The sequence below is a fragment of the Pagrus major genome, chromosome 4, assembly GCF_040436345.1.
Source record: "Pagrus major chromosome 4, Pma_NU_1.0".
In the NCBI taxonomy this organism is placed as follows: Eukaryota; Metazoa; Chordata; class Actinopteri; order Spariformes; family Sparidae; genus Pagrus; species Pagrus major.
In genome coordinates this window covers 20,029,301-20,052,122 of record NC_133218.1, presented here as the reverse complement: position 1 = coordinate 20,052,122, position 22,822 = coordinate 20,029,301, and the positions used below count along the sequence as shown (strand labels likewise).

The following is a 22,822-nucleotide window of genomic DNA, read 5'->3' as shown; positions in this document are numbered from 1 at the left end:
TAAAATGTGTCCTATGGGAAGAGAAAAACTCAGAGCGCCAGTAACAAGAAACTTTGCAATTGTGTGCCAGTAACCATTCCCATTTGCCATTTTCTTTCATCCTTTTTCTTTAGGTAATACTGAACCCTATCAAATGAGGAAAACAATCTTGGGGGTAGAATTTTTTAAACATTAAATATTTATTTTTATTATTTTTTTATTTATTATATAATAAATATTTTGGATAAAGTAGCTTAGTTTGTAAACAGCAGATAACTGTATCAGATAAAAACACAAACTGTTGCACAACCACACAGAGAAAATTATAAGTATGCAAGAAAATCATTACAGGCTATCTTTTTGGGGCTATAATTAACCTTAAATGAGCCTGAACGTTTCATAGATAATATCGATAATGTTGATCATTGTTTGGTTTGGCCGTGTCACTCAAATAATTATCTACAAATAGAGGAGAGAGACAGAACCAAAACACGTTTAAAGATTGTTTGTCTGCTCTCGCAGTCTGCTCAGGGTAACAAACAGGACAGAAAACAATATTATCATAATTGGCTGAAGTCAGAGACACACACATGCGCGCGCACACACACACACACACACACACACACACACACACCGCTCTATTCTGTTGTATCTTGTGGAGGTAATGAATATTGGAGAGACTAAACAAAACAAACCATTTGAAGTATCTGCTGTGATATAGAGAAGTGCTGCCTTTAAATTGTGAATAATAATAATGAGATGGAAATGATGGCTTTCTTTGCTCAACATAAGTACACAGAGCACATACTACTAACATGTACTGGGGTCCGTGATGAAAGAGAGTACATACTAAAACACACCTGCTTCAAATATTTTGTATTTTGCCATATAAATGGCCATAATTGGAATTGCAGTGAAATCAAACTGTGGATTCAAACGTTTAATTAACGTTTTCTACAGCTGATCCTGAGCTGTTACAAAGCTATTGTTTGATCAGTAACATTATGAAAAACATACATTTTGTTAAGGTTGACTATTATAAATTGGTTAGTTAGTAAATTGTGTACAGTATGTCTTTTATCTTTAAGACGTGCATTATATCACAAATGCAAAGAAACAGAGCTTAAAGGAATAATTGGCTTTGACAGGACAAAGCAGGTATAGATAAGAATGGGACGGAGTAAACATCTTACAATCTGAGTATCTGAGGAATGTTGTAAAATTACCAAAGTACACCACAAGCTACAATTGTCTTTGTACATATTGTGTTGTGTTTGTGTGTATAGTTGTCAGCAATCTCAAATATCAAAGGTAGAAATAAGGTGTTGGTGTCTCTCTCTTACAATCAAAGAGAAAGTGCTTTTTGTAGACTACTTCAATAGACCATGTCATGTGACATGTTGTGCTGTGTTGTGTTATCTCAATGACAGATACCAGATGCCACTACCACTGTTGTGCTCCGTCCACCTACACATAAAAACTAATTCGAAAAGCAAATACTGTGAGTAAAAGAAAACATCTTGTTTGTTGATTACTCGACCATTGCTCTCAGTATTTGTCTTCACATCAACCAGTATGAAAATAACTTTACTCTGTTCACAAGCACAATAACACATTGAACAGTGGATGAAATGTGACACCTTTGTCTTCCACTTGCAATATGAAACACTAACCATGTTTGTAAGAGGATCTGGATCATGGGGGCTGACAAGGTCACAGATGTGGTTAGGTGCTAGTCCAGCACAATTTACTGGTCAGCCGTGAAGGTGACCAGTAAATTCCATGTCACTGAAATCTGATGAGGTTTTGAATAAAGGGAGAGTTAAGAGTAATTCAAATGTCTCCAATAAAATTATATCAACATCACAGTCATCTGATTCAACAAGATTTAAGCTGCCACTATGTTGCCTCTGAGCAATGATTGAATAGCTTTGGAGACTTCAACAACTACCACCACCACACACGCACATCTTTCTGATCTCGTAGTAGGTGGGGGTTCCAAGCAATCATTTCTGTAACTTACTGAAACCGACAACCTGACATTCATACCCTCGTCATGCTCTGTTTTGCCACATGTGTGGAGGTGAGAAAGGAGCCAGGCTTTGAACATTTTATTTGTGATGAATCTATTTTAGAACAGCTGAGTGCAACGCTATGAATGCCGTCTTGTAGAGACTGTCTGAAAGTGTTCACTGTTATCACCATATTTAAACTATATCGGGTCTCCCCTTCTCTACGGCGACCAGTTTTTTCTCTCCACTTATCAGCGTGGCCATTCTGGACAACTAAAAAGGCTCTTTTGATTTGTGATGTAGTCAGAACAAACTTGTTCTATTCAAGATAGCCCTTCCATGTCAAATAAAGCTGCTAGGTCAGTAACCCTACGTTTTAAGTGTAACACTGTATTTACCTGAACGCTGAGCCTAAATTCGGAATGCTCCCTCTAGTGTAATAGTATGAAGAGCGGGAAAAGCCGGAGTGGTTGGGTGAATCATAAACAGGACTGTTTTCCAGGAGACCGGGATTTGCGTACTATGTATGACAAAGTGTTAACATTGAATTGTTTTTTACTTTATTTTTTTACTTTTACTTTACTTTTACTTAAGTGACATGACTGAATGGTATTTTAACACAAATTATGATCTTTTCCTAAACCTAACCAAGTGGTTTTGTTGTCTAAACCTAACCCAGCAGTTTTGATGCCTCAACCTAACCAAATTGCGAATGTTTAACATCATTAATAACAAACCAAAAGTCATAATAAGTCATAATATGTGAAACGTTTGCCATACTAGCAGCTCTATGATGCTGTTCTTAGGCACACTGGTGCTTTGAGCTAAATGAAATCATCATCAAGCTGACATGCTCATATTTAGTTTAGCGTGGTAGCATGCAAACCTTTGTTAATTAGCATTATACACAAAATACAGCTGACACATACTGGAATAACATACGTTTTGCAGAAATTAGGTGAGGAACCAAAGAACTGGGCAATTTGAATATTTGCCCTAATGACGCTGCTGAATGAAAGTCAGAGGATCAACAAAGGAAACAACAATTTATCTTGTGAGGACCATCAATGTCTGTAATAGATGTTGACATAGTGGCACTAAAAGGAAAGATAGAGGATCAACAAAGTCACTATGATTCATCTTTTTGCGACCATTGATGTCTTTACAAAATTGTAGCTGTCTGTCCAATATCTGTTGTTGAGATATTTCCGACTGAACAAAAGTGCATGGTAGACCAACCAATTGACATTTTCACTGCTAAAGCCGTTCCACTACCATGGCGAAAAATCCATGTTTCCCAATCCCATTTCCCCCTTGGTTATATTGTTCTTGTGCACCAAGCTTGTTCCACCTTCGCCTTTCTGGGCTGAGAAAATCACCACAGCAGCAGTTACTGCAATTTAAAGCCATCTTTTTCCCACAGTCCCTCAGTGGTGAGGAGCAGTTTAGACAGATGTTCGGCTTTATAAAGTTGCAGTTCAAGTGGTTCACTTGAGTAAGAAAAAACTTTTTCCCACTTTGAAATAAAACATCTTTGAGAAGAATCTGCTGCTGACGAGGGGCTGTAGAACATAGATTAAACACTTCTGGTCAATATCAAACATAAAGTCAAATAGATGATAAGAGCCCTTTAAATGTTTTGGCCGATTTTAGGTTTTGACGTGTTAACATGAGTTCACGGATCAATATTCCAGGTACATATGAACCAGATTCTCATTTACATACCTTTCTGCCTTTTTTTAAAAGTAATAACTTGTATAACTTGTGTATTTTCTACATAGCAGTAAAGTTTAACATTGAACATCAGACAGTCATTAGACAGAGAGTGCTGTGTCTCTCTCACTTCTTAAAAAATGCATTACATTACCAGGCTAAAAGAAAATGTAATGCAAAATGTAATAATATCCATGCTGAGAGCTTTTTACAATAACCAACCTCTGGTCATTCAAGACTGCTGGACCAGTAATTGAAATTTAGTCGTAATTAACCATACTCAGAGTTATAGATTCCATCGTTTGAGCCAGCAAGAAATGAGCGACCGAGTTTTCAAAGAGTGTGAAGTAAAATTAATGGGTCAGTGTTTTTTTTTCTTTTTTTTTTCTGTGGATAAAGTGCTACTATCAGAGCAAGAGAAAGGTCACCTTTATTAATGATAATAATTATTTACAGTAATTAGGCCAGATATCAAAGGAGCACTTTGTACTGCTCTCAGAGAAAATTGATTCTTCACACTCAGAATTACTTCAAGGGTACGAAGACGTTGTATATTTTTTTATGCAATATGAAAATTACAAAGTCCAACCTCAATTATGACTGGCACTAATGTGGTGGTTCATTTTGTCACAGTTTTTATAAGGCCTTTTATTCATTGTTCTCCCCATGGAAAACAAACCTAAGAGTGGCAAATTGAAAAACGATATGATCATAAGCGATATTTTTACAGCACGTTTATGTAACAAATCTTTTTGTGAACCAAGATGCTTTATGTTACATTACTAGAATAATACATGAACATTAATTATTACAATTAAAAAGAAAGGTAATTAGATTGATTCTAAGAAATTCAATAAAAAGAACTGATTTGCATTTACTTGCCTGAACCTTCAGGTTGCTCCTTTCCCCAGCAACCCAAATAGAAATACTGTACAGTTTATTAACTGAAGTTGTTTGTATTCAATTAAAACTCTTGCAAGTCATGAGTTCATAATTTTCTTCTTACAGGAGATTCACAAACAGGAAACACAGTAATGAAACAAAAAATGTTTTTCGGGTCATTACAGGAGACCTAATCTTTTCCTAACCTTTGTTTACCTGTTTTTCTGCATGTAGCATTAAATTATTTCCATTTTTTTATTTTGATAAATAACATTTCTAGAAAAATAGATAGCCATAAAAGCATAGACAGTAAGAATATGTCTGAAGTTTTTAACACATTTATTTATGGACTCAATGAGAAGGTATACTATTATATTCTATCATCATGAATTTGCAGAAACTTGGAAATGCTAACATGAAACTTTTGAGAAATCTTTTGGTATGTCTGCCTGTCTTTCCGTTAGTTTAGCTCTGAAATTTAAAGCTCTCCCACATTTCTTGGCTTGTTTTTTTCCCCATTTTCCTGCTACATCCACAAAGCCTTTTCCAACTTATTTTGATTTGTACATCCTTCATTACTTGAGAGATTTGGATGGTGGATGATTCCTAAATGTATTAGTCAGGAAGCATACACCCATGTATCAACGTGTTTCCAAGAATGAAGACCCCAAAGACTGGATAGCTGAATGTTATCCAAGGTCAATAATTCTCAATGATAATTCTCTGGCCAAATATGTGTTTTGGCCAGCAGAGAGCAATTCACTCTTCATGAGTTGGCAGGCTGTAGCTGCTATATGAAACTCTCAGCACAGTTTGTTTTTCCAGGTAAAAGGCCTTAAAATCATAGAAACACTCAATGGTTACGCAAGAGAAGGGTGGTGATTGTTTCAGTATATTTGCTCATTAGTTCAGATTATATAACATCACATTTTGGTCAGTTACAAAACTTGATTTGTACTTATGTTAGCAACTATGTAGACTTGTTTGTAAAACAAAGGTTTTTGTGTGAAAAAGTATTAAAAATAGCCGCTGAATCATAACTCTGACTGTTATTCAAACACACACACACTTTGTAAACATTGAATGACACACAGTCAGTGGTGTAAATAAGACAGGATCAACCAACCAACATTGCCATCATTAGAGCCCCCCACTCCTGCTAGTGGGACTAAGGAAGAAATTCTCAGATGAAAAGTACACTGTTGCGAAGATCCATCATAATCTATCATCATGTGGACACTCAATATGTTTCTGTTTTTTAGTCTAACAGTTCACAAAGGCCTAAATAATAGAGGACCACCAAGGTCAATTATTTAATGTAATCTTGACTGGAGAATCAATAGTCACAGTCCAACAACATGACCAGAGCCGGCCACATATAATCATAGAAACTCTGAATGTCAATCTGTGGACACTGAAACATTTTCAAAGACCCACAGGTTCTTTTATCAGGTCAAGTTATCTTATTAGTATCTATTAGCAGTCTTTTCCACTAATGTCACTACATTTGACTTCACATTACAACCCAGAATAGTGTATGATCTGTTTATAATGACACCTCATGTCATTGCCAGTGACTCAGTTGAGATTTATTTTATCCAAGGAGAACTAGGGGTTGAGTAGATAATGACTGACAAGTGACTAATTCAGAGTCAAGTGTAGAAGAAAACATGTCAGTCTGGACTCTAAATTGAGTCTGTTTATATAACTACAGCATATAATATGGATATTGTGTTTCTTTTGTGATATTTCTCACCCATCCTGAGAGCTATTTAAATGGTAACACTGATACAGTATTCCATGCACAATACACAAGGGCTTACGTGTCCTTGATTCGGGTCTAATTGGAAAAATGGAATGAAAAGGCCCTGCAGGCTCCTAATATTTAAACAAATGTAGGTGTAATGGCAGGTCAGACAGTTGCAAAGAAACTAGAGTGAGTGACTAGGGACTGCACTCCTACCTTTTTAAGGGGTGGGCATGGTGTGCCATTTCATAAAAGCATAAAGATAAAATTGACCAAAAGAGTTATAAAAACAGCTGAGGATCCCAGAGCAGTTTGACACAAACTGTATCTTGGGCAACCAAAACTCTGGTTACATTAGCATGTAGACCCTGAGGATATGCAGACATATTATAGTAAGCTGGGCTTCTGCACTCACACTGGAGGTTTAGCACACTGTACAGAACAGTGGATTATCATGCAGGCTTCAGGATTTTAGTCTCAGCCGTGTCAAACTGTTCAGTGTTTGACACTTCAAAACAGCTGCAGAACGGGTGTTTGTATTATTTCACTTATCACAGTCAGTAGTTCATTTAAAATTGCCCTAAACAGTTGACACTTTTTACTACATACAGTATATGTTATATATTTGATAACGTTGGGTGATGTGAAGTGTGTAATGTATGAGGGCATGGTAGTCTTTACTTGTTGTTTTTCAAAGATTACCATCAGAGCAAGGTTTGTAATTTAGTCTTAAGCTGTAAATAGTTTTATAATAGCTCATTTCTGTTAACCAGCATTATAAATAAACTGTGAAAGAATGTCAAGATTTATTTTTATTTGTTGTTTTTAATTGCATAACTGACCTAACTGGCAATTTGCACTTTATCTAAAGAGTTCAAACAATTATTTCAAATCCAAATGGATCACAATAAGATGTTATATATATTGGTATATAGGTTTTTAAAATTATTAAATTTGTAACTTAAAATTCCTGCTGAGATTCTTCTGTTTGCACTTCATATGTCCATGTTTTGTATTCATCAAACATTTCTTAGATTTGTGTTTTCCCTGATGACATGCAGCACAGCCCTTCCTCACTATAAACAAGGTAGACTGCATATGAAATGATTCATCGTGCCTTATGGTTTATAGTCGTGCTATCACAGGAGGGAAATGTATTATTAGGAGTAGATGTGACCACCATGCAGGGGTGTGACTGCTCTCATCAACATTGCAAAGAAATGTCAGCCAGCCAGAATACCCAACCAGGAGAAGAGCTCCCGTTTGGTTTATTAGCAGGCATGACACGTGAAATGTCTTCAGAGTGTTTGTTTACAAAAAGGGGAGGAGGACTATTTGACATTTGTGCATGGAGAGATGCGTTATGATCTTCCCCACATTGACGCCTGTGCACTCAGGAACATGGGATCCTATTAGCAAGGCTTCAGTGATACTCCCCAGCTAATGCTGCTTTTTTTTGTCTCTTTGTTGGCTCAGTTAATGCTCAAGAGATCAGGTGCTCACATGGAAGAGTGCCACTTGGGCAGATGACAAAGAAACAATAATATAATTGCTGTGAATGTTAAATTTAAATTGTGTTGTTGCACTTGTGCAGTTTGATGTCTATGTTTGAAGTCATTTACAATGTAAAACAGCACCTAGTTAAAGTGGAAAGAAATCTGCATATAACTAATTTGGTACAACTTTTGACTGGTGTACTTATTGGTCAAAAGGAATAATTTAAATTTAGTCCAATCTGTAATTTGAATGCTCCCTAAATTACTTCATATGTTAGTCCATGTAATCATTCAGGGTGTGATGTACAGAGTGCTGAGGTCACGGGAAAAATCAGTGCTCTGAGTTTTCATAATCTGGTTATTTGCCGTCACCACATGGGACACATGACTGACTGCTAAAGCTTGCTAGACCCCATTCTTTGTATAGTGCGTGATAAACACAGCGGTGCAGGGGTGTGCCAATGACTCAGCAGTTGTTGAAATAACAGGTCTGTCTCAATAGCTGAAAGAGTTTGACATTATAAAGTTATGGTAGGACCCACAATGGGTTATCACGTGATATTAATCTGTTGTTGTTGATGGGACTGAAATGAGAATGAGAGTATCACATTTCTAACATTGTCAACATAGTTATTAGGTATCATATTCTTTTACCAGAAATTTTGAGAAATATGTTCCATCCTTAAAAACCCTGACGGAAACCATTTAAATAATATGCTATTTCAAATGTATGTACATTAGACATGCTTGCTTTAAGATAACTTGATTTAGTCGCTTTATTAATGATGATATTACTATTACGGGATGATGAGACTGAGAGGGACTCTGTGTTTATAACATTGATGCTTGGTGCTCACACACAGTCAAAGTGGATGGACAGTGCTTCCCAGATGTTGACTTTTGATTCGGAGATGCTGAGCATATTATCATCACCTTCATATTGCTGCTGTTTACAATCACCCTGACACAAATTCAAAGGATGCACAGCATGTTCATGTATTGTGACAGCCTCCTGAGCCGGGTCTCGACAGTATATTTGTATATAAATAACCGTATATATGTTCTGTAATTCAGCATGAAGGAGTTTATGAACTTCCATTTCCTTATTCAACCCTGTGTTGTATAATGATGGATAAATTACCTTGTACCTTGTACTTCCTTCCTCCAAATTATCTGAACTTGATAGAGCCATGTACAGCTTTGCATAATGATGGGATGTCCTTATTAATCAAGCCTGTCCCTGTGAAGTCTTATAAACTTCCACATGCTTAGGTTCCTAATAACTGTAAATACGTCATACAAGTTGGCACTTGGCAAATCGCAAAAAACGCACAAGTCTTAATGAGCGAGATCCAAGAGCTTAACTTCATGTATGGTCCTCCCAAATGCTGAAAGTTGGAAATAGACAGAAATATTAAAACACTAACTGGTCATAACCAACACTATTTAAGATTGGTGAAAAGGGGAATGTCTAAGTTTGTAAGCTATGAACAGTGGGTCTCCTAATGGCAGCTCTCAAATGTCAGTCACCGTCACCATGGGAAAAAGCCCACCAAATCATTGTTGACTTGTCCCTGAAAATTGGGAAGAATTCAGATTTCGGTTTGGCTTTAAGGACTGTTCAGACAGTGTTACATGGTGTAAGTTGTATGTACTGAATCAATGGCAAATATAATAATAGAAACAAAACAGATCTGCTTGACTCATGGTGATATTTTGTATCTTACATTAAACAGACTCTTCAGATTATTCAATGTGAATGAAGCTGCTTTCAATACTGTAAAACAATATTCAATTATAGGCTCATAGGGCAGCTGCCTCGGTGGACAAATAAATTGTTTCAGTGAGAAACTAATGCGTCTGGGAATAATGGTGGCGGCTCGGGATGATAATGTGTACTAGTGTCTGTGTCTAAAACTTATGAATATTTTGTTACAGTATGCAATCAGAACCTTTACATTAATCATTCATAGTCCTTGTGGCCCATTATTTCTGCTATTAAATTATTAATGCTTTGGACTGACTTTCTTCACAAATCAGGTACCTATTGTTGGCGGCTATACATTGTTCCTGCAGAAAGGGCCATAAAATAAGACATTGTACCTCAAGACTATACCTTGACCTTATGCATTTGAAGCCTTTTGTCTAGTTTTTGACATCAGAGACTGTAAATATCTGCATAATGATCCAGCTGTTTGTCTTTTCTATCCCTCCCTCCTCTCCCCCAAACCATTCATCCATCTAGAGTTTTTCTTGGAGCTGCTGGACAATTCTGAGAAGTCTCTCAACAGCATGTTCACGCGGACGTACGGGAAACTGTATATGCAGAACTCAGAGGTGTTCCAGGACCTGTTCACTGAGCTAAAGCGCTACTACACGGGGGGCAACGTCAACCTGGAAGAGATGCTGAATGACTTCTGGTCCAGGCTGCTGGAGCGCATGTTCCAGTTGCTCAACTCCCAGTATCACTTCACAGATGACTACCTGGAGTGCGTCAGTAAATACACAGACCAGCTAAAGCCCTTTGGAGACGTGCCAAGGAAATTGAAGGCGCAGGTCACCAGGGCCTTCATCGCTGCACGGACGTTTGTCCAGGGGCTAATGGTGGGTCGGGAGGTCGCCAACAGGGTTGCCAAGGTGAATTTAATTTTCTTCTCATAGCTGTTTTGACTGTTTTTTTTGTTGCATGGCTGTAAAGTGACCCTGTGCTGTTGAGCAGTGTATTTTGCTCATAAAGTCATAAGAAATGCAGATATCCTGTAAGATTTTATGGAATATTTCTCTTCTTTTACATTTGGCTGTGTTCATTAAGCCATAAATTAGTCTAGTCCATATGATGTGATTGTTGTAAGTGATATAGAAGAACATTTATTTATTCATATTGATGCTTTTTTTCTGCTGTAGCAATTGCATCCAAAGTAAACACAGGTTACAGTTAGTCTGCCCACGTTCATCTTTTTGATTTACTCGCACTATTAATACACTATTATTATTTACTTTTATAAGTCTTTGTAATCTTCTCCACAGACTTTACATAATTCTTCTTTAGAATTAGATTGCATCTGAATTATTTATTAAAAGCTCAGAAATCAAGAACAAGCATTTTGATTCCATATGAAGATCTTTTTTGGATACACTTGATCTCTGGGTGTGAGGCCAGTGTGAGACATTTTTTTTCATCCGGCTGTTGGAGTACACAGCACACAGCGCACTGTATGCTCCACTTTTCAGAAGAATCACCCGCAGAGAGCAAAGCTTTGCAGACTAGAGGAGATTAAAGTGCATTTCCCCTGAGATTCCTGATGTGGTTTTGTTTTCAGCTTTTCTCTCATTTTGTTACTTTTTTGACAAGGTCTATCAGAAAAGTTAGTGACTTCTTCCCTGCTGACAGTTATTTTGATGATATTAATGATGTTTGTCTTTGCTGGTGTTGTTTTTTGGTCTGGTTCGAGAAACTGGTTTATTAGATTCTGAAAAATAAATATGTTTTTAAGAGCGTTATCAAATGCTGGAGATTAGAAATGCGTTTTTTAAAAGCTTAGTGGATATGTTTTCTAATACCATGTTAAACACAGAAAGTTATGCAAGAGTTTTTTTATCAATGTCTAAACTGTAAAGATTACATAACCAAAGCTGTTTGCTGTTGTTGGTGTGCTGCATAGCTCCACTTTATGAAATGGATGCAAAAACTGGCAGTAACTAGTAGAGTTATTTACATTCAAATTTCATCATTTAAAAAACACATTTAGTTTTAAACAGAGTGGCTTCTTGGAAACCTCAACAAAATGTAAGTATTTGTTTTCTTTCCCTGGCTATATCCATCACAAACGTGTGATTCCTTTGGTTCATAGTTTAAAGCATAATAGGACAGTTTTAATGAAAGAAAACACACACTACACACTTCTTTGACACCTTAAAAAAGTGTGAAACATAAAGACCCTTTTCAGGTCTATAGCCATGGATTTGTCTTTAAAAATAGAAACTAAATTTAGGTGTTTTGCACCACTTATTCACCTTCTAATTCTGTTCAATTACTGATAATGTCTAATGACAACGTTAGTCGGGCAAACTTCTGACCCCTCCAAAATCAATTTTCTTCACCAGCAATTAGACACAAATGATGTAGCACTGCAGTTTTAAACAAATTCAAACATCAGTTTTAAAAACATCTTCAGAGTTCAGCAGTGATAAGATTCCGTTTTATCTGCTTTTTACCTTGAAGCTCGCTGTCCCTTTCAGTCGAACAGAGGAGACAAATTGTCAGAAGAGGAAAGAAGGAAAATAGGAGCAAGAGTGAGAGGGCAAAAAAAAGAAATGAGATGTGCTCAGTTTGAGAAAGAGCTTTAATCATCCTTATGTTGGAGGCTAAACCAACTCCCTGCGTTAAGCACTGGCCTTCCAGAGACGGAACAGAAAATGACTGTTTGCTTTATATTTTAACACAACTTAGGTATATGTCTTTGTTATCTTGCAGAAAAGTCAGTTCCAACACAACAATCAACTACTAATGATTGTTGATGAATCTGATGATTATTTTCTTGGTTCATAAATGTATAATCTATGAAAAGTCAAAACGTTGTAAAAGACACCTATCCCAGTTTCTCAGACTTAACGGTAATATTTGCACATTTCTGGTTTTGTCTGAACAGTTCAAAACCTAAATTCTCACAATTCAGAACCAGCAAATGTTTCTTTTGTTTTGTTTTTTGAAAAATGACTAAAACCATCAATCAATTAACACTATAGTTGCCTGTTGATTGTGTTCATTGGTCATTGGAGCTCTACAGTTAACATTACAACACTAAAGATTTAGCCATTAGTTTTATAAAAAATGGTTAATTTTAAATCCACCCATTTAGTGTTGTTGAGTGGTAAATCTTTTACCCTTTTTAGAGTTAGTTTAACAATCGAAACAACAACAAAAAGCAATTTCTTTCTTCCCACTGTCACCAAGTTATTGCTCCTAGGGGGAAATATTGGGTCTCTGTAAATCAATGAGTTAAAGAGTCTGGTCTAGTCGTGCCCCAACTGATAAGTGTCATGAGATAAGTTTTGTTGTGAATTGGCGCTATATAGATTAAATTGACTTGACTTGACATAAAAACATTGTGCTTAGGGTTGAATTTAACTACGATAGTATTTAACTGACACACCAATTTTACGGTGCACAAATGCACCCCAATGCACAAATTATGTGCCTAAATTTAAAACGATTACTTCCTTATCTTAAAAATGCCTGTTGAAGAAACCACTTCTTGCTACTGTTGATCATGTAAACTACACATTGAGACTCTTTAATGTCTTTTACTGTAACCATTTTTGAACCATGATTGAAAATGCTTGGTATGTATAATTTGTTTCCAAAACATACTGTATGTGTACTATATATAATCTAGAAGAATGCCAATGGCAACCAAACTTAACTTGAAATGGAATAATTTAAAAAGCCATTTCATCTTTGGACACAAGAAAGCGCTACATTTAAATTCATAATGATTTCTCTTCTTTTGAGCAGACACTAAACCATTGCCAACCTTTATTACTATTGTGTCTTGCAGCTTGTAGTATTACCACTTTTCTCCTTTACCTACTGTAGTCACATAATTATGGGGGCATTTACATCATGATAGTGAGTGCTACATCCTCCCTGCTGCTCTATATTGTTTCTGAATAGTCTGTCATCTTTAATTGTTTACTGTTGTCTTTTAGCTTGCCACTGAGCTAGTTTTACACCAGTCCTCGGCAGCATAGCATTTTATTGTATATGAAGAGTTAAAGTGAGCACCTCTACACATCTGTCCCAGGCCTAAAAGGCACCCTCAGTCTGGATCAAATCCCATACTCCTTGCTTCCTCATCAATTATGAAGCACAGCCAGGAAACAGTGTGGCATCGCTGAAGGCTGTCAGGCTGGTGAACAACCATAGAACTCGAGGTGAAAAGTTGCTTGACGTGACAAATCACCTTGACCTGAGAGTCACCCTCCGTACTCGCTGCTTTCAGCGGCAGATAGCCACAACACACTTATTGAGCACATACCATCGTTCACCTCTTAGATGTAAGCCCAAATATTATTCGGTATAAAAGCCACTTTCCATTTAATTTCATATACGTAGGAGACAAGGATATATATGCTTGATGGTAGAAGGCTCCATTTGTGTGGTGTTACTGCTGCTGGTGTTATTTTAGCCGATGATTCATGAGCAAGCAATGTTCAAAAACACCTCACAACTGTGTGACTGCTGTGACAAACAGACCGTCCTGTAATGTCTTGATCCATAACCTGCCATAAAGGATGAATACTGTATACTGCAACTGTCATAATGTACAAATAGCAGTGTTGGTATTTAGATAGTAAGTAAAAGTACTAATATGATGGTGTGAAAATAGTCCATTTAAAGTCCACCCTTTTAAATTTTACTCGAGGAAAAGTAAAGTAAAAGTATTTACAGCAAAGAGTAAAGTAAAAGTACTCATTATGCAGAATGTGTCTGTCTAATGTAGAGAATGATTAGTCAAAATTAATTGATAATTAAATCACCAGATAAGAAATAGTCTTTTGTATTTTGAAAAGTAATTAATCCTCAAAATGTTTTTTTTTATTATTTTTTTTATTTTTTATAACTCAAATCATTCTTTGGTTCCAGCTTGTAAAATGTAAGGAATTGCTGAGTTTCTTTTTTAAAAAATAATTTCGAAGTGAGTATCTTTGAGTGCCGAACTGTTGGTATGACACAACAAATAAGGAATACCATCTCTGACTCTGGGAACCTGTAATGAGCATCTTCCACAACTCTGACAGTTTACCTACCCAATGATTAATTGATTAGTTGAGCTCATAATCACTAGATCAATTGTTAATAAAAATATGTAGCTGCAGCCCTAGATCAATGTGTTGTATAATCAAATGTATCACATAGTTATCCCCCATGCATTAATATTCAAGCAGCATTTGATTGTTATAGCTGGTCTAGCTGCCAAAACAATCTCACAACATCCATTTAGTAGCTGTTATCGGGCTTCCCTATTGCACATTGGTCTTCCTTTGCAGATGGAGTATGTCCGGTAGTCATGGAATATTTAAAATCTCCATTTTTCTTCTGAACACTTTAAGGATGTAATTTCCATGTTGGCTTAAAAATCAAGTTTATATCATGGCAATGCACTGTTTTACGTGCATTAGATAAAAATGTATATATAAAAAGTTAGTAGTAACACAGCAATTACATGTAATGTAGGAAGAACTTACAATTCTTGGTCCTAAAATCAGTAGAGAATAGTAGAATACAACATCCTCAAAACCTCTTAAATACAGCACAACAATACTTTTACTTAGTTACATTGCACCACTGAGAATTAGGGACTAAATGGCAGTCAGGTAATCATTGTCAGCATTGAGCACTTCTGGAGAATATGGGCAGACTTTACCATGAACCTTTGGAGTCTATATCAATCAAATCTTCTCAGCTCTTCCTCTTGTTTTACACCATGACGGAATTCAATGGGAAAGTAAATCAGTGCTTCAAGATCTACAATACGTTATTTTGCTAATTTTGGGATTTAGTGAAGTTACAATGAGAAAATACCAACTGGGTACGAGAAGCATTATAATTTTGTCTTTGGCACAGTTCTTAATTCCAATTTTCCCTATGAAGTATGTTGTATATTGTACATGGCCTCTGGTGAGTGTCTCAGACTAGCCACTAGGGGTGTCATGATTTCGGTCCTGGATCAAAAGAAAGAAGCTTTCAGTTTTTATCAACGGCAATTCCACTTTTTTTTTCTCACTCTCCTCATCCCTGCCTACGTGTGCATGTCTGAAAAAAAAAATAACACTTCAAATGCGATACAGCTAGCTCACTGGCAGCCTGCAGCTGCACTTCCAGACGCTTAATTATCCTGTGTACCTGAAGACGACCAACTGGCCGGTACTGGAGGTAACTCCAAGAGCGTCAAAGATGCTGGGTTTATTTTCCTCTTCAGAGATCCTTTATTGATTTCTTTTGGGAAGAGGGTTCACTCGTGGGGGAAGAACTGAACTAAAGTGATAAAATTGCCAGAGATCCTTTATTGATTTGCTTGTGAAGAGGGTTCACTCGGGACAGAGTTGAGAAACCGAAACTATGTAATAAACTGAATTTCTATCTTTTATTGTTGAATCCCCAAAGGGTGGTATTTATTGTTGAACTCTGGAATCTTTAGTTTTGTTAACTATCATTTGAACTTTCTTAACCTTAACTTTAACCTTAATTAAGAAGTCACAACTCACGCTGTTGTGATAAAACACCCGTCATTTGAGAGAAGAGCTTGAAAATATAACCGTAAACTGTTGTCAGGTCGTAAAAACAATGACCTGTTGATCTTTACAAATCCAGATGCGATAGTCAAACAATGGGATACCCATCAGTGCTGGAAAAAAAAGTTTACATCGACAATTGAATTGAAATTGAATTTAATCTGGCCTTAAAATAAAAAAAAAATATCGATTCAGGGATTTGGAGAAACGTGACATTCCTAGCCACTGTTTAGGCTCTAACTCAGAAAACCAAATCAGGTTTTAAATTGACCAAACACATCCTTTTATATGAAATTACTGCTTTCAACCATCTGTCTGTGCAATTTTCCATGTTACTTTGACACAGGATGATGCTCCAATGATGATGAGCTGTACATAATTACTGCTAACTGACGGCTGTGTGTGCAGGGAAGTCAGAATAGGGGAGATATCACTTCATAAAATGGGATTGCTCTTGACTTGCACTGAACAGTTTCCTGGACCTCGATCCTGGATTAAGAGCAGAATCTCTCTGGATTACAGTTTATGATGACCATTAAGAGTTTTATCCTAGGGGTACTTAAAACACAGTCCGACCACATTAAGTCCTGCTCAGGGAAGATTGCGGGGATTTGGACCCTTTGAAAGGTTTAAAGTTCAGGCATTTAGAGCACTTATCACTCACTCTGCATGCACATGCGAAGCTGGCCTAGTCCACGGTGCATATTTAGTCATGATGATGGAAGGAAGTAAGGTATTTTGCACTGAGGGATTTGTTTTTTCCTGATGGCTTACACTGTCACGTTGATCCCATTATACACTCATTTCCTATCACAAACTGTCAGATAATTTGATATTAAGCTCCACTGCAGTTTCCAATCTTTACACAACATTTACCTTAGATTAATGCTCTGCAGGATTACAGCAGTCTCTGCTGACATGTTAGAAATATCAGGATTCCATGTGGTTTCCATAGTTTCTCGGGCATTCGGTCTTTTCTACTTAATGTACTCGCTGCCATTTAGCAGTGAAGCCCACTCACTGTCAAGGCAAAACGGTGAAGTGCATTCAACACTCAATAGTACAAACTCAGACAACAGTGGCAGTGCTCTGAATTCACAAACTATAAATGGGACTAAAGTGATGGAAACACAAACAAGTGGCTGACAAACAACTTGCGGGCTGCTTTTTGGATTCAAACAACCAAATCTATTTGAATGGAGCCTAGTGAAATGGACAAGTCTTTATATTTTTCCACTTTGTTGTACTATTTCCTGCCACAGAGCAAGTAGCTGCAAGTAGGATTGCTGTTTGAATTGTTATGTGTCTCAACTCCATCCTAACTTACTATATACTATGTATTATATAGTCATTTTCATAGAGTAGAATACTGTTTTTACAGTTGGTATACAAAAAATCTGAACCTTTAGCCATCATCAAATTGCTTCTTTTGATGGAGTACTTTTTTCCCCCCAAGAACTTTTTGTTTTCCTCTCTTTAATTGTCCCACTACCGCCTACAATGAATGAATGAATTGCATTGGCGCTTTGAGTAGCTCTTTTATTTCCTTTGTGCAATGCATTATGGGACACTTGTGTCCATTAAAGCCAATTTCAAAATCAAGCGCTTTTTAGTGTGCTTACTCACTCTTTGAGTACACTATTCTTTTTGCATAAAATGCTGCGCTTCATTAAAAGAAAAAAGCTTCACTAAGCATTTCAGATGTTTTTGCTTCAATGTTAAATGTTACATAAAACCATAGCAGGTACTGTTGCAATGTGAACAATGATATATAAGAACATTTTTAATGTTTAATTAGCACTTTGCAGTGGGTCATGTTCAGTCAGTGATTAGTCGATTAATCTCTTGCCAGAAAATTAATCAGAAGCTATTTTGATAATCAATATGTAATTTCAGTCAGTTTTTCAGCAAAAATGTGAAACATTAACCCGTTTCAACTTTTCCAGTGTGAACATTTCTTGCCTTTCTCTGTTTCATATAATTGTAAACTGATTATTTTGGGGAAACAAAGAGCTCATGTACACTGCTGATCACTTCTACTCACTTTATTAATGGCATTTTAATCCTCAGATGCTCAATCATAAATTTCAAGGCTATCGGTCAAACAAAATAAGTAATTTGATGACATCACCTATGATATATTATTCTCCACATTTAAAAGTATTAAATGTGTTGGATACTTTCGGTACTTAAAGTACATCCAGCTACTAATACTTTTGTATTTTACTTTAGTAAAACTTTTACTTGTAACAGATAACATTTACTTCAAGTGGCAACAGACAACTGGATCGTTTCCATTTTTCTCAGAGTTACAAATAACAACAAAGTCAAAACAGGACTTTATACAACACAATTGTATGGTGACAGCGAGGTCTGTAGGGAACCAGTACAAACGCAGATGGTTTCATTATTTTATATCCATTACATTGTGCAATCAGCATTTGCTTCAGAATAATGCTTTTTCCAGTTTAAGTAAATGATCTGAGTACTTCCTCCACTACTGTAGTTTTGTATAACTAAATCACACCCAGTGAGGTTCCCATAATCTCTTTGACAAAGCAAAGCAATGCCAATTTAATTTGCTCGCACTTATTCTGTATGTACACATTCTGTCACTAATTAAAGAGACACAAAGACCAAATGCCTTCATTTAATCAGGGAGAATGTATCACAGTGTCCTTTATGTGAACTACATGAGTCTCCTGTAGTTCAGTTTCTGTATTTGAGATGAATATGTTGCACAACCCGACAGTAAACTAGAACACTTCTGCTCAGGGGCAGATTAAGTGACCTCCTCCATAAGGGAGTATTGTCCATCCATGTTTCTCAGCCGAGGCCTCTTCTACAGATGCACCGGGCAAACTTCTCTCTCAGTCCACCCCCCCACCCCCCCCCCACCCTCCACACACACACACACACACACACACACACACACACTTTCTCTCTATTCCCCTTCTCTCCCTCTCTGTCTGTCTCCTTCTCTCTTGCTGGCTCTCAGCTCACACAGCTTGCTGGGGATAAGGCCTCAGCCACAGTGCTGTGACGGCAGATGGCAACTGGCTCAAAAAGGTTGGCACGTCATCGGGAAATGTGCTGCACCAAAGATGTCCTTTTTAATTAAAAGATTTTGATCTGTGGTGAACTGCAGACTGTTGGAAAAAATGAAAGACAGCATGTAGTCTGAAATACAAGGACATGATATGAAAGGATAATAAAGAAATATACAGTATACTCTACCATATAGGCTCTTCCATTTTATATTGAAAACTCTAAAAGATACCCATTCTGGAAACCTGATACTGAGTATATGTAGACCAAATATAAAAGGAAGGGGAAACTGAGGGAATATCCAAGAAATGTTAACATTTCAAGAAAATATCCCTTATGCATCAACAACTAGGGAAAAAATGTCACATCAGTGGACTGTGCCAACCCAGATCACATCTGATGACTACTTTTTTCTTGCACCTTGACTAAAAGTGTATGGCACCACATCTTTATTTAACAAGCACTTAGAGACTGGTTGTCAGCACTGATGTTGTGACATTTGTCCAGAGGTTTCTTGGCAGCCACAGGAGACCTGTTTGCCCCTGACATTCAGGCTGGGCTGCAGACCTTCAGAGTCAGATGGACACAGGGTGAGTGCTGTGCTTTAATTCAGGAGGCACTGTGGCAGATGGATAACAATATAGTATATGCAGGTCTTGTAGCCACTAGAGACGGCGCACGGCTCCTGGTACGCTGTGCCTAGTCATCAAGCAGCGTGGGCTTAGCTTTTATCATGTTTGCACTTGTCTTGGTAAATTAAAGAAACAGCCCCAACTGCTGCTCCAGACATGCCACATAACATGGTACATGTCAGGGTAGATCAGCGGGGCAATCCCATGCCTCGGCAAAGACAGACACTTGAGCTGACTCGTATGGGTCGCAGGGACCCTGCCAAGTACCACTGTGTTGTTTCATGGAGGCACAGCTGCTCGCACGTGGATTATTCTGTCAGCCTCAGACATTCATTGATTTGACAGCAACTGATTTTAGTGCAGCCTCTCTGGAATTGTCTTTGGCTCCATCTTACATTTAACATGCTGAGTGGAGGGTGGCTCCAAAGTTCACGGAGAAGCACAGAAAGGAGGCGTGATTAGTGAGAGTACAAAGTGGTGCAGGCCGTGTTTTATTATCAATGACAACTTTAGTGCGCACACTGTCATATTGTGCACGGCCTGTGACTGTATGTACTAAAGGATTAATATCAATCTCAAGTTTACCCAGCTGCTTATCTTAAGTCCACTCTCAGTCTCTAAATGCAGTCGTGAATTGGCATGTTTGTGGTTTACAACAGCAAATATATTTGGGCATCTCCATCTATTTGTGTGGATCTTTGTAAAGCTGCTCGAGCAAACTGCGCTTCGCCAAGAGATACACAATGTAGTTCTGCTGGAATGAAACATAGAGCCGGTTTCCAAATATCTGAAGAACTGTCTATTGTATTTAATCAGCATTTCACAATTTAACTGCACAGGCATACTCTACACCTGTTAGGTATACACAAGTTAGAAAAAATATATATATACAAATACATTTGGAATGGAACAGTGGAGTCAGAGTCAACTAATCTACATGCAAAATAGGACCACGTGTGAGCATTTTCTGCTCCAGCAGCCTCGTAATTCACATGTGACCATGTTGAGGCACCTAAAACTACTCAGTTCAGGTCAGATCATCTTCATGGTTAAAGGAAAGCAATATGTCTCTGGAAAGAAGTAGTGTTCCGTCACAACATTGTTCCCGTGTTACCAAACCTTGTATTGTTGCCTCCCTGACAGCTCGTTTCTTCAATGACTCCATGTGCCCAAACATTATTAATGTGTTTTATGATGAATTTTTTTTCAAATTATACTCAAATTATACTAATTTCAATTACCTATTATAGTCAGCATGACTCAGAGAAGTAAGAAGTAAGAGAGAGAGTCAACAGCAAAAACAGTGCTGAGTAGTCATTTGCATAAGAAAGCTGCAGTAAAGGCTCACTACTTTTTTTTTTTCTTTCTACCTGCTCAGAAAATTGTATGCATTTGTTAACTCTTTCCTAACACTACAAACCGTTAACTCTTACAGGTCCCATATGGTAGAAAGTAAAGATTGTCTGATCAATGTCTTTTTTAATAACACACCAGGTCTAGGTGTTGTATAAATAATGTGAAAATATCAGAACCCTCAATCCACAGAGTGCCTTTGAGCAAACACTCAGGACTTCCGTAAGATTGTGATGTCACAACTGCACAGTCGACGCCCTCAGTCATTCCCCCAGCACGGTTGTGGTTACAAAAACGTCAGAGTTGTTACGGAAACACAGTGGATGGTGCCTGCTCAAGCCTGTGAGAGCTGACCAATCAGAGCAGATTGGGATTTTTGGGAAGGGGTTTTAAAGAGACAGTGCGTTCAGACAGAGGTTGAATAAAGGTGCTGCTGTGACGGACAGTAAGTGAAAGATAATGTGTTTTTTGAACATTTATTGTAAACATTTAACACCCAAATAAAAGTAGGATCCTGAAAATGAGCATAGTACAGGACCTTTAAACTAAATATGTTACATACTTATACTTATAGAACCTCCTCTCTCCCACAGAAAACACTGCTCCTGAAACAACTCATCATCAGTCCCACCTTTAATTCTGTGACTTTATGACATCACACATGTCACTGAGGCCTTAAAGAGACAGGAGCTAAAACAGAGTGTCTCAGACAGACGGGAAATACAATGCAGGATGAGAAAACTGAGTTGTTTTTTTAACACTAAAACTTGTAAACCTATTCTAGTAGTAACCCAACAAAATTATGAACTTGAGAATTAGCATAATATGTCTCCTTTAAATAATTTAAAGTACATTTTTGCCTCCAGAGTGTTTAACATTTTGTTTTTTCCTTGGTCTCGGCCGAAACCTGTTCTTTATGAAAAATCTATGACATTTTATTGCATGATTTGAGTTTCTTTAGATTTTTGTTTTACTAACTGTGTTACCAGTAATAGGATTAACTGCACCTTCGGGCTGGAGAGAATCACGTCGATGTGATCCTTACCTGTGAGAAGTATCTGGTCTTACTACTGCACCAAGGTTGACTCTAACAGCGCATCAAGTTTTATGAGCTCATTGCCTGTTCATGTAAAACCTTAGTCCAACAGCTAAATGCAGCTGTCAGTTAAATGTAATGGACAACAATTAAGATATTACTCTCTGTCAACTAGTATTGCGTCTCCTTAAAGGAGATATAAACTTCGTACAATGTTTACTTAAATGCTAATGCAAAGCCACAGGGAGCTCTGTTTTACACCTCACTGTGTGATAAACAGCAGTTGTGATTCATGAGCTTTTTTGGAAAACACAAACCTCTACAAGAAGCATGCAAACATACCATCATATATATTTTACTGCATTACAGATGAAAATAGATCTGCAAACTTAACTATGCACTGACATCATGTTTGTCTGTCTCATTATCGCTCAAGTTTACTCTTCCTCTTTTTCTTTTCCATCTGACGGTATGATTAAAAAATCATTAGCTCTCTTGTCAGTGCAGCAGAAGGCTAGTGTATAAAGGTTTACTGTTGCCTTCTGTGAGCGTACAGCCGATGTTTTCTCTAAACTAAGAAACACTTTCAGATGTTCATGGCAACAACCTTTGCTGTAATCCTTTGGTGA

At 37.3% G+C, this 22,822-nt stretch overlaps 1 protein-coding gene across 1 annotated transcript in view; it reads left to right on the top strand.

Annotated features, from left to right (window-relative positions):
* Positions 1–22,822, top strand: part of gpc6a (glypican 6a) — a 153,919-nt gene that overhangs the window by 66,363 nt on the left and 64,734 nt on the right. Inside the window, exon 3 of the mRNA XM_073464738.1 lies at positions 10,075–10,466. Coding sequence (XP_073320839.1) covers positions 10,075–10,466 — 392 coding nt within the window. The remainder of the gene's footprint in view (positions 1–10,074; positions 10,467–22,822) is intronic.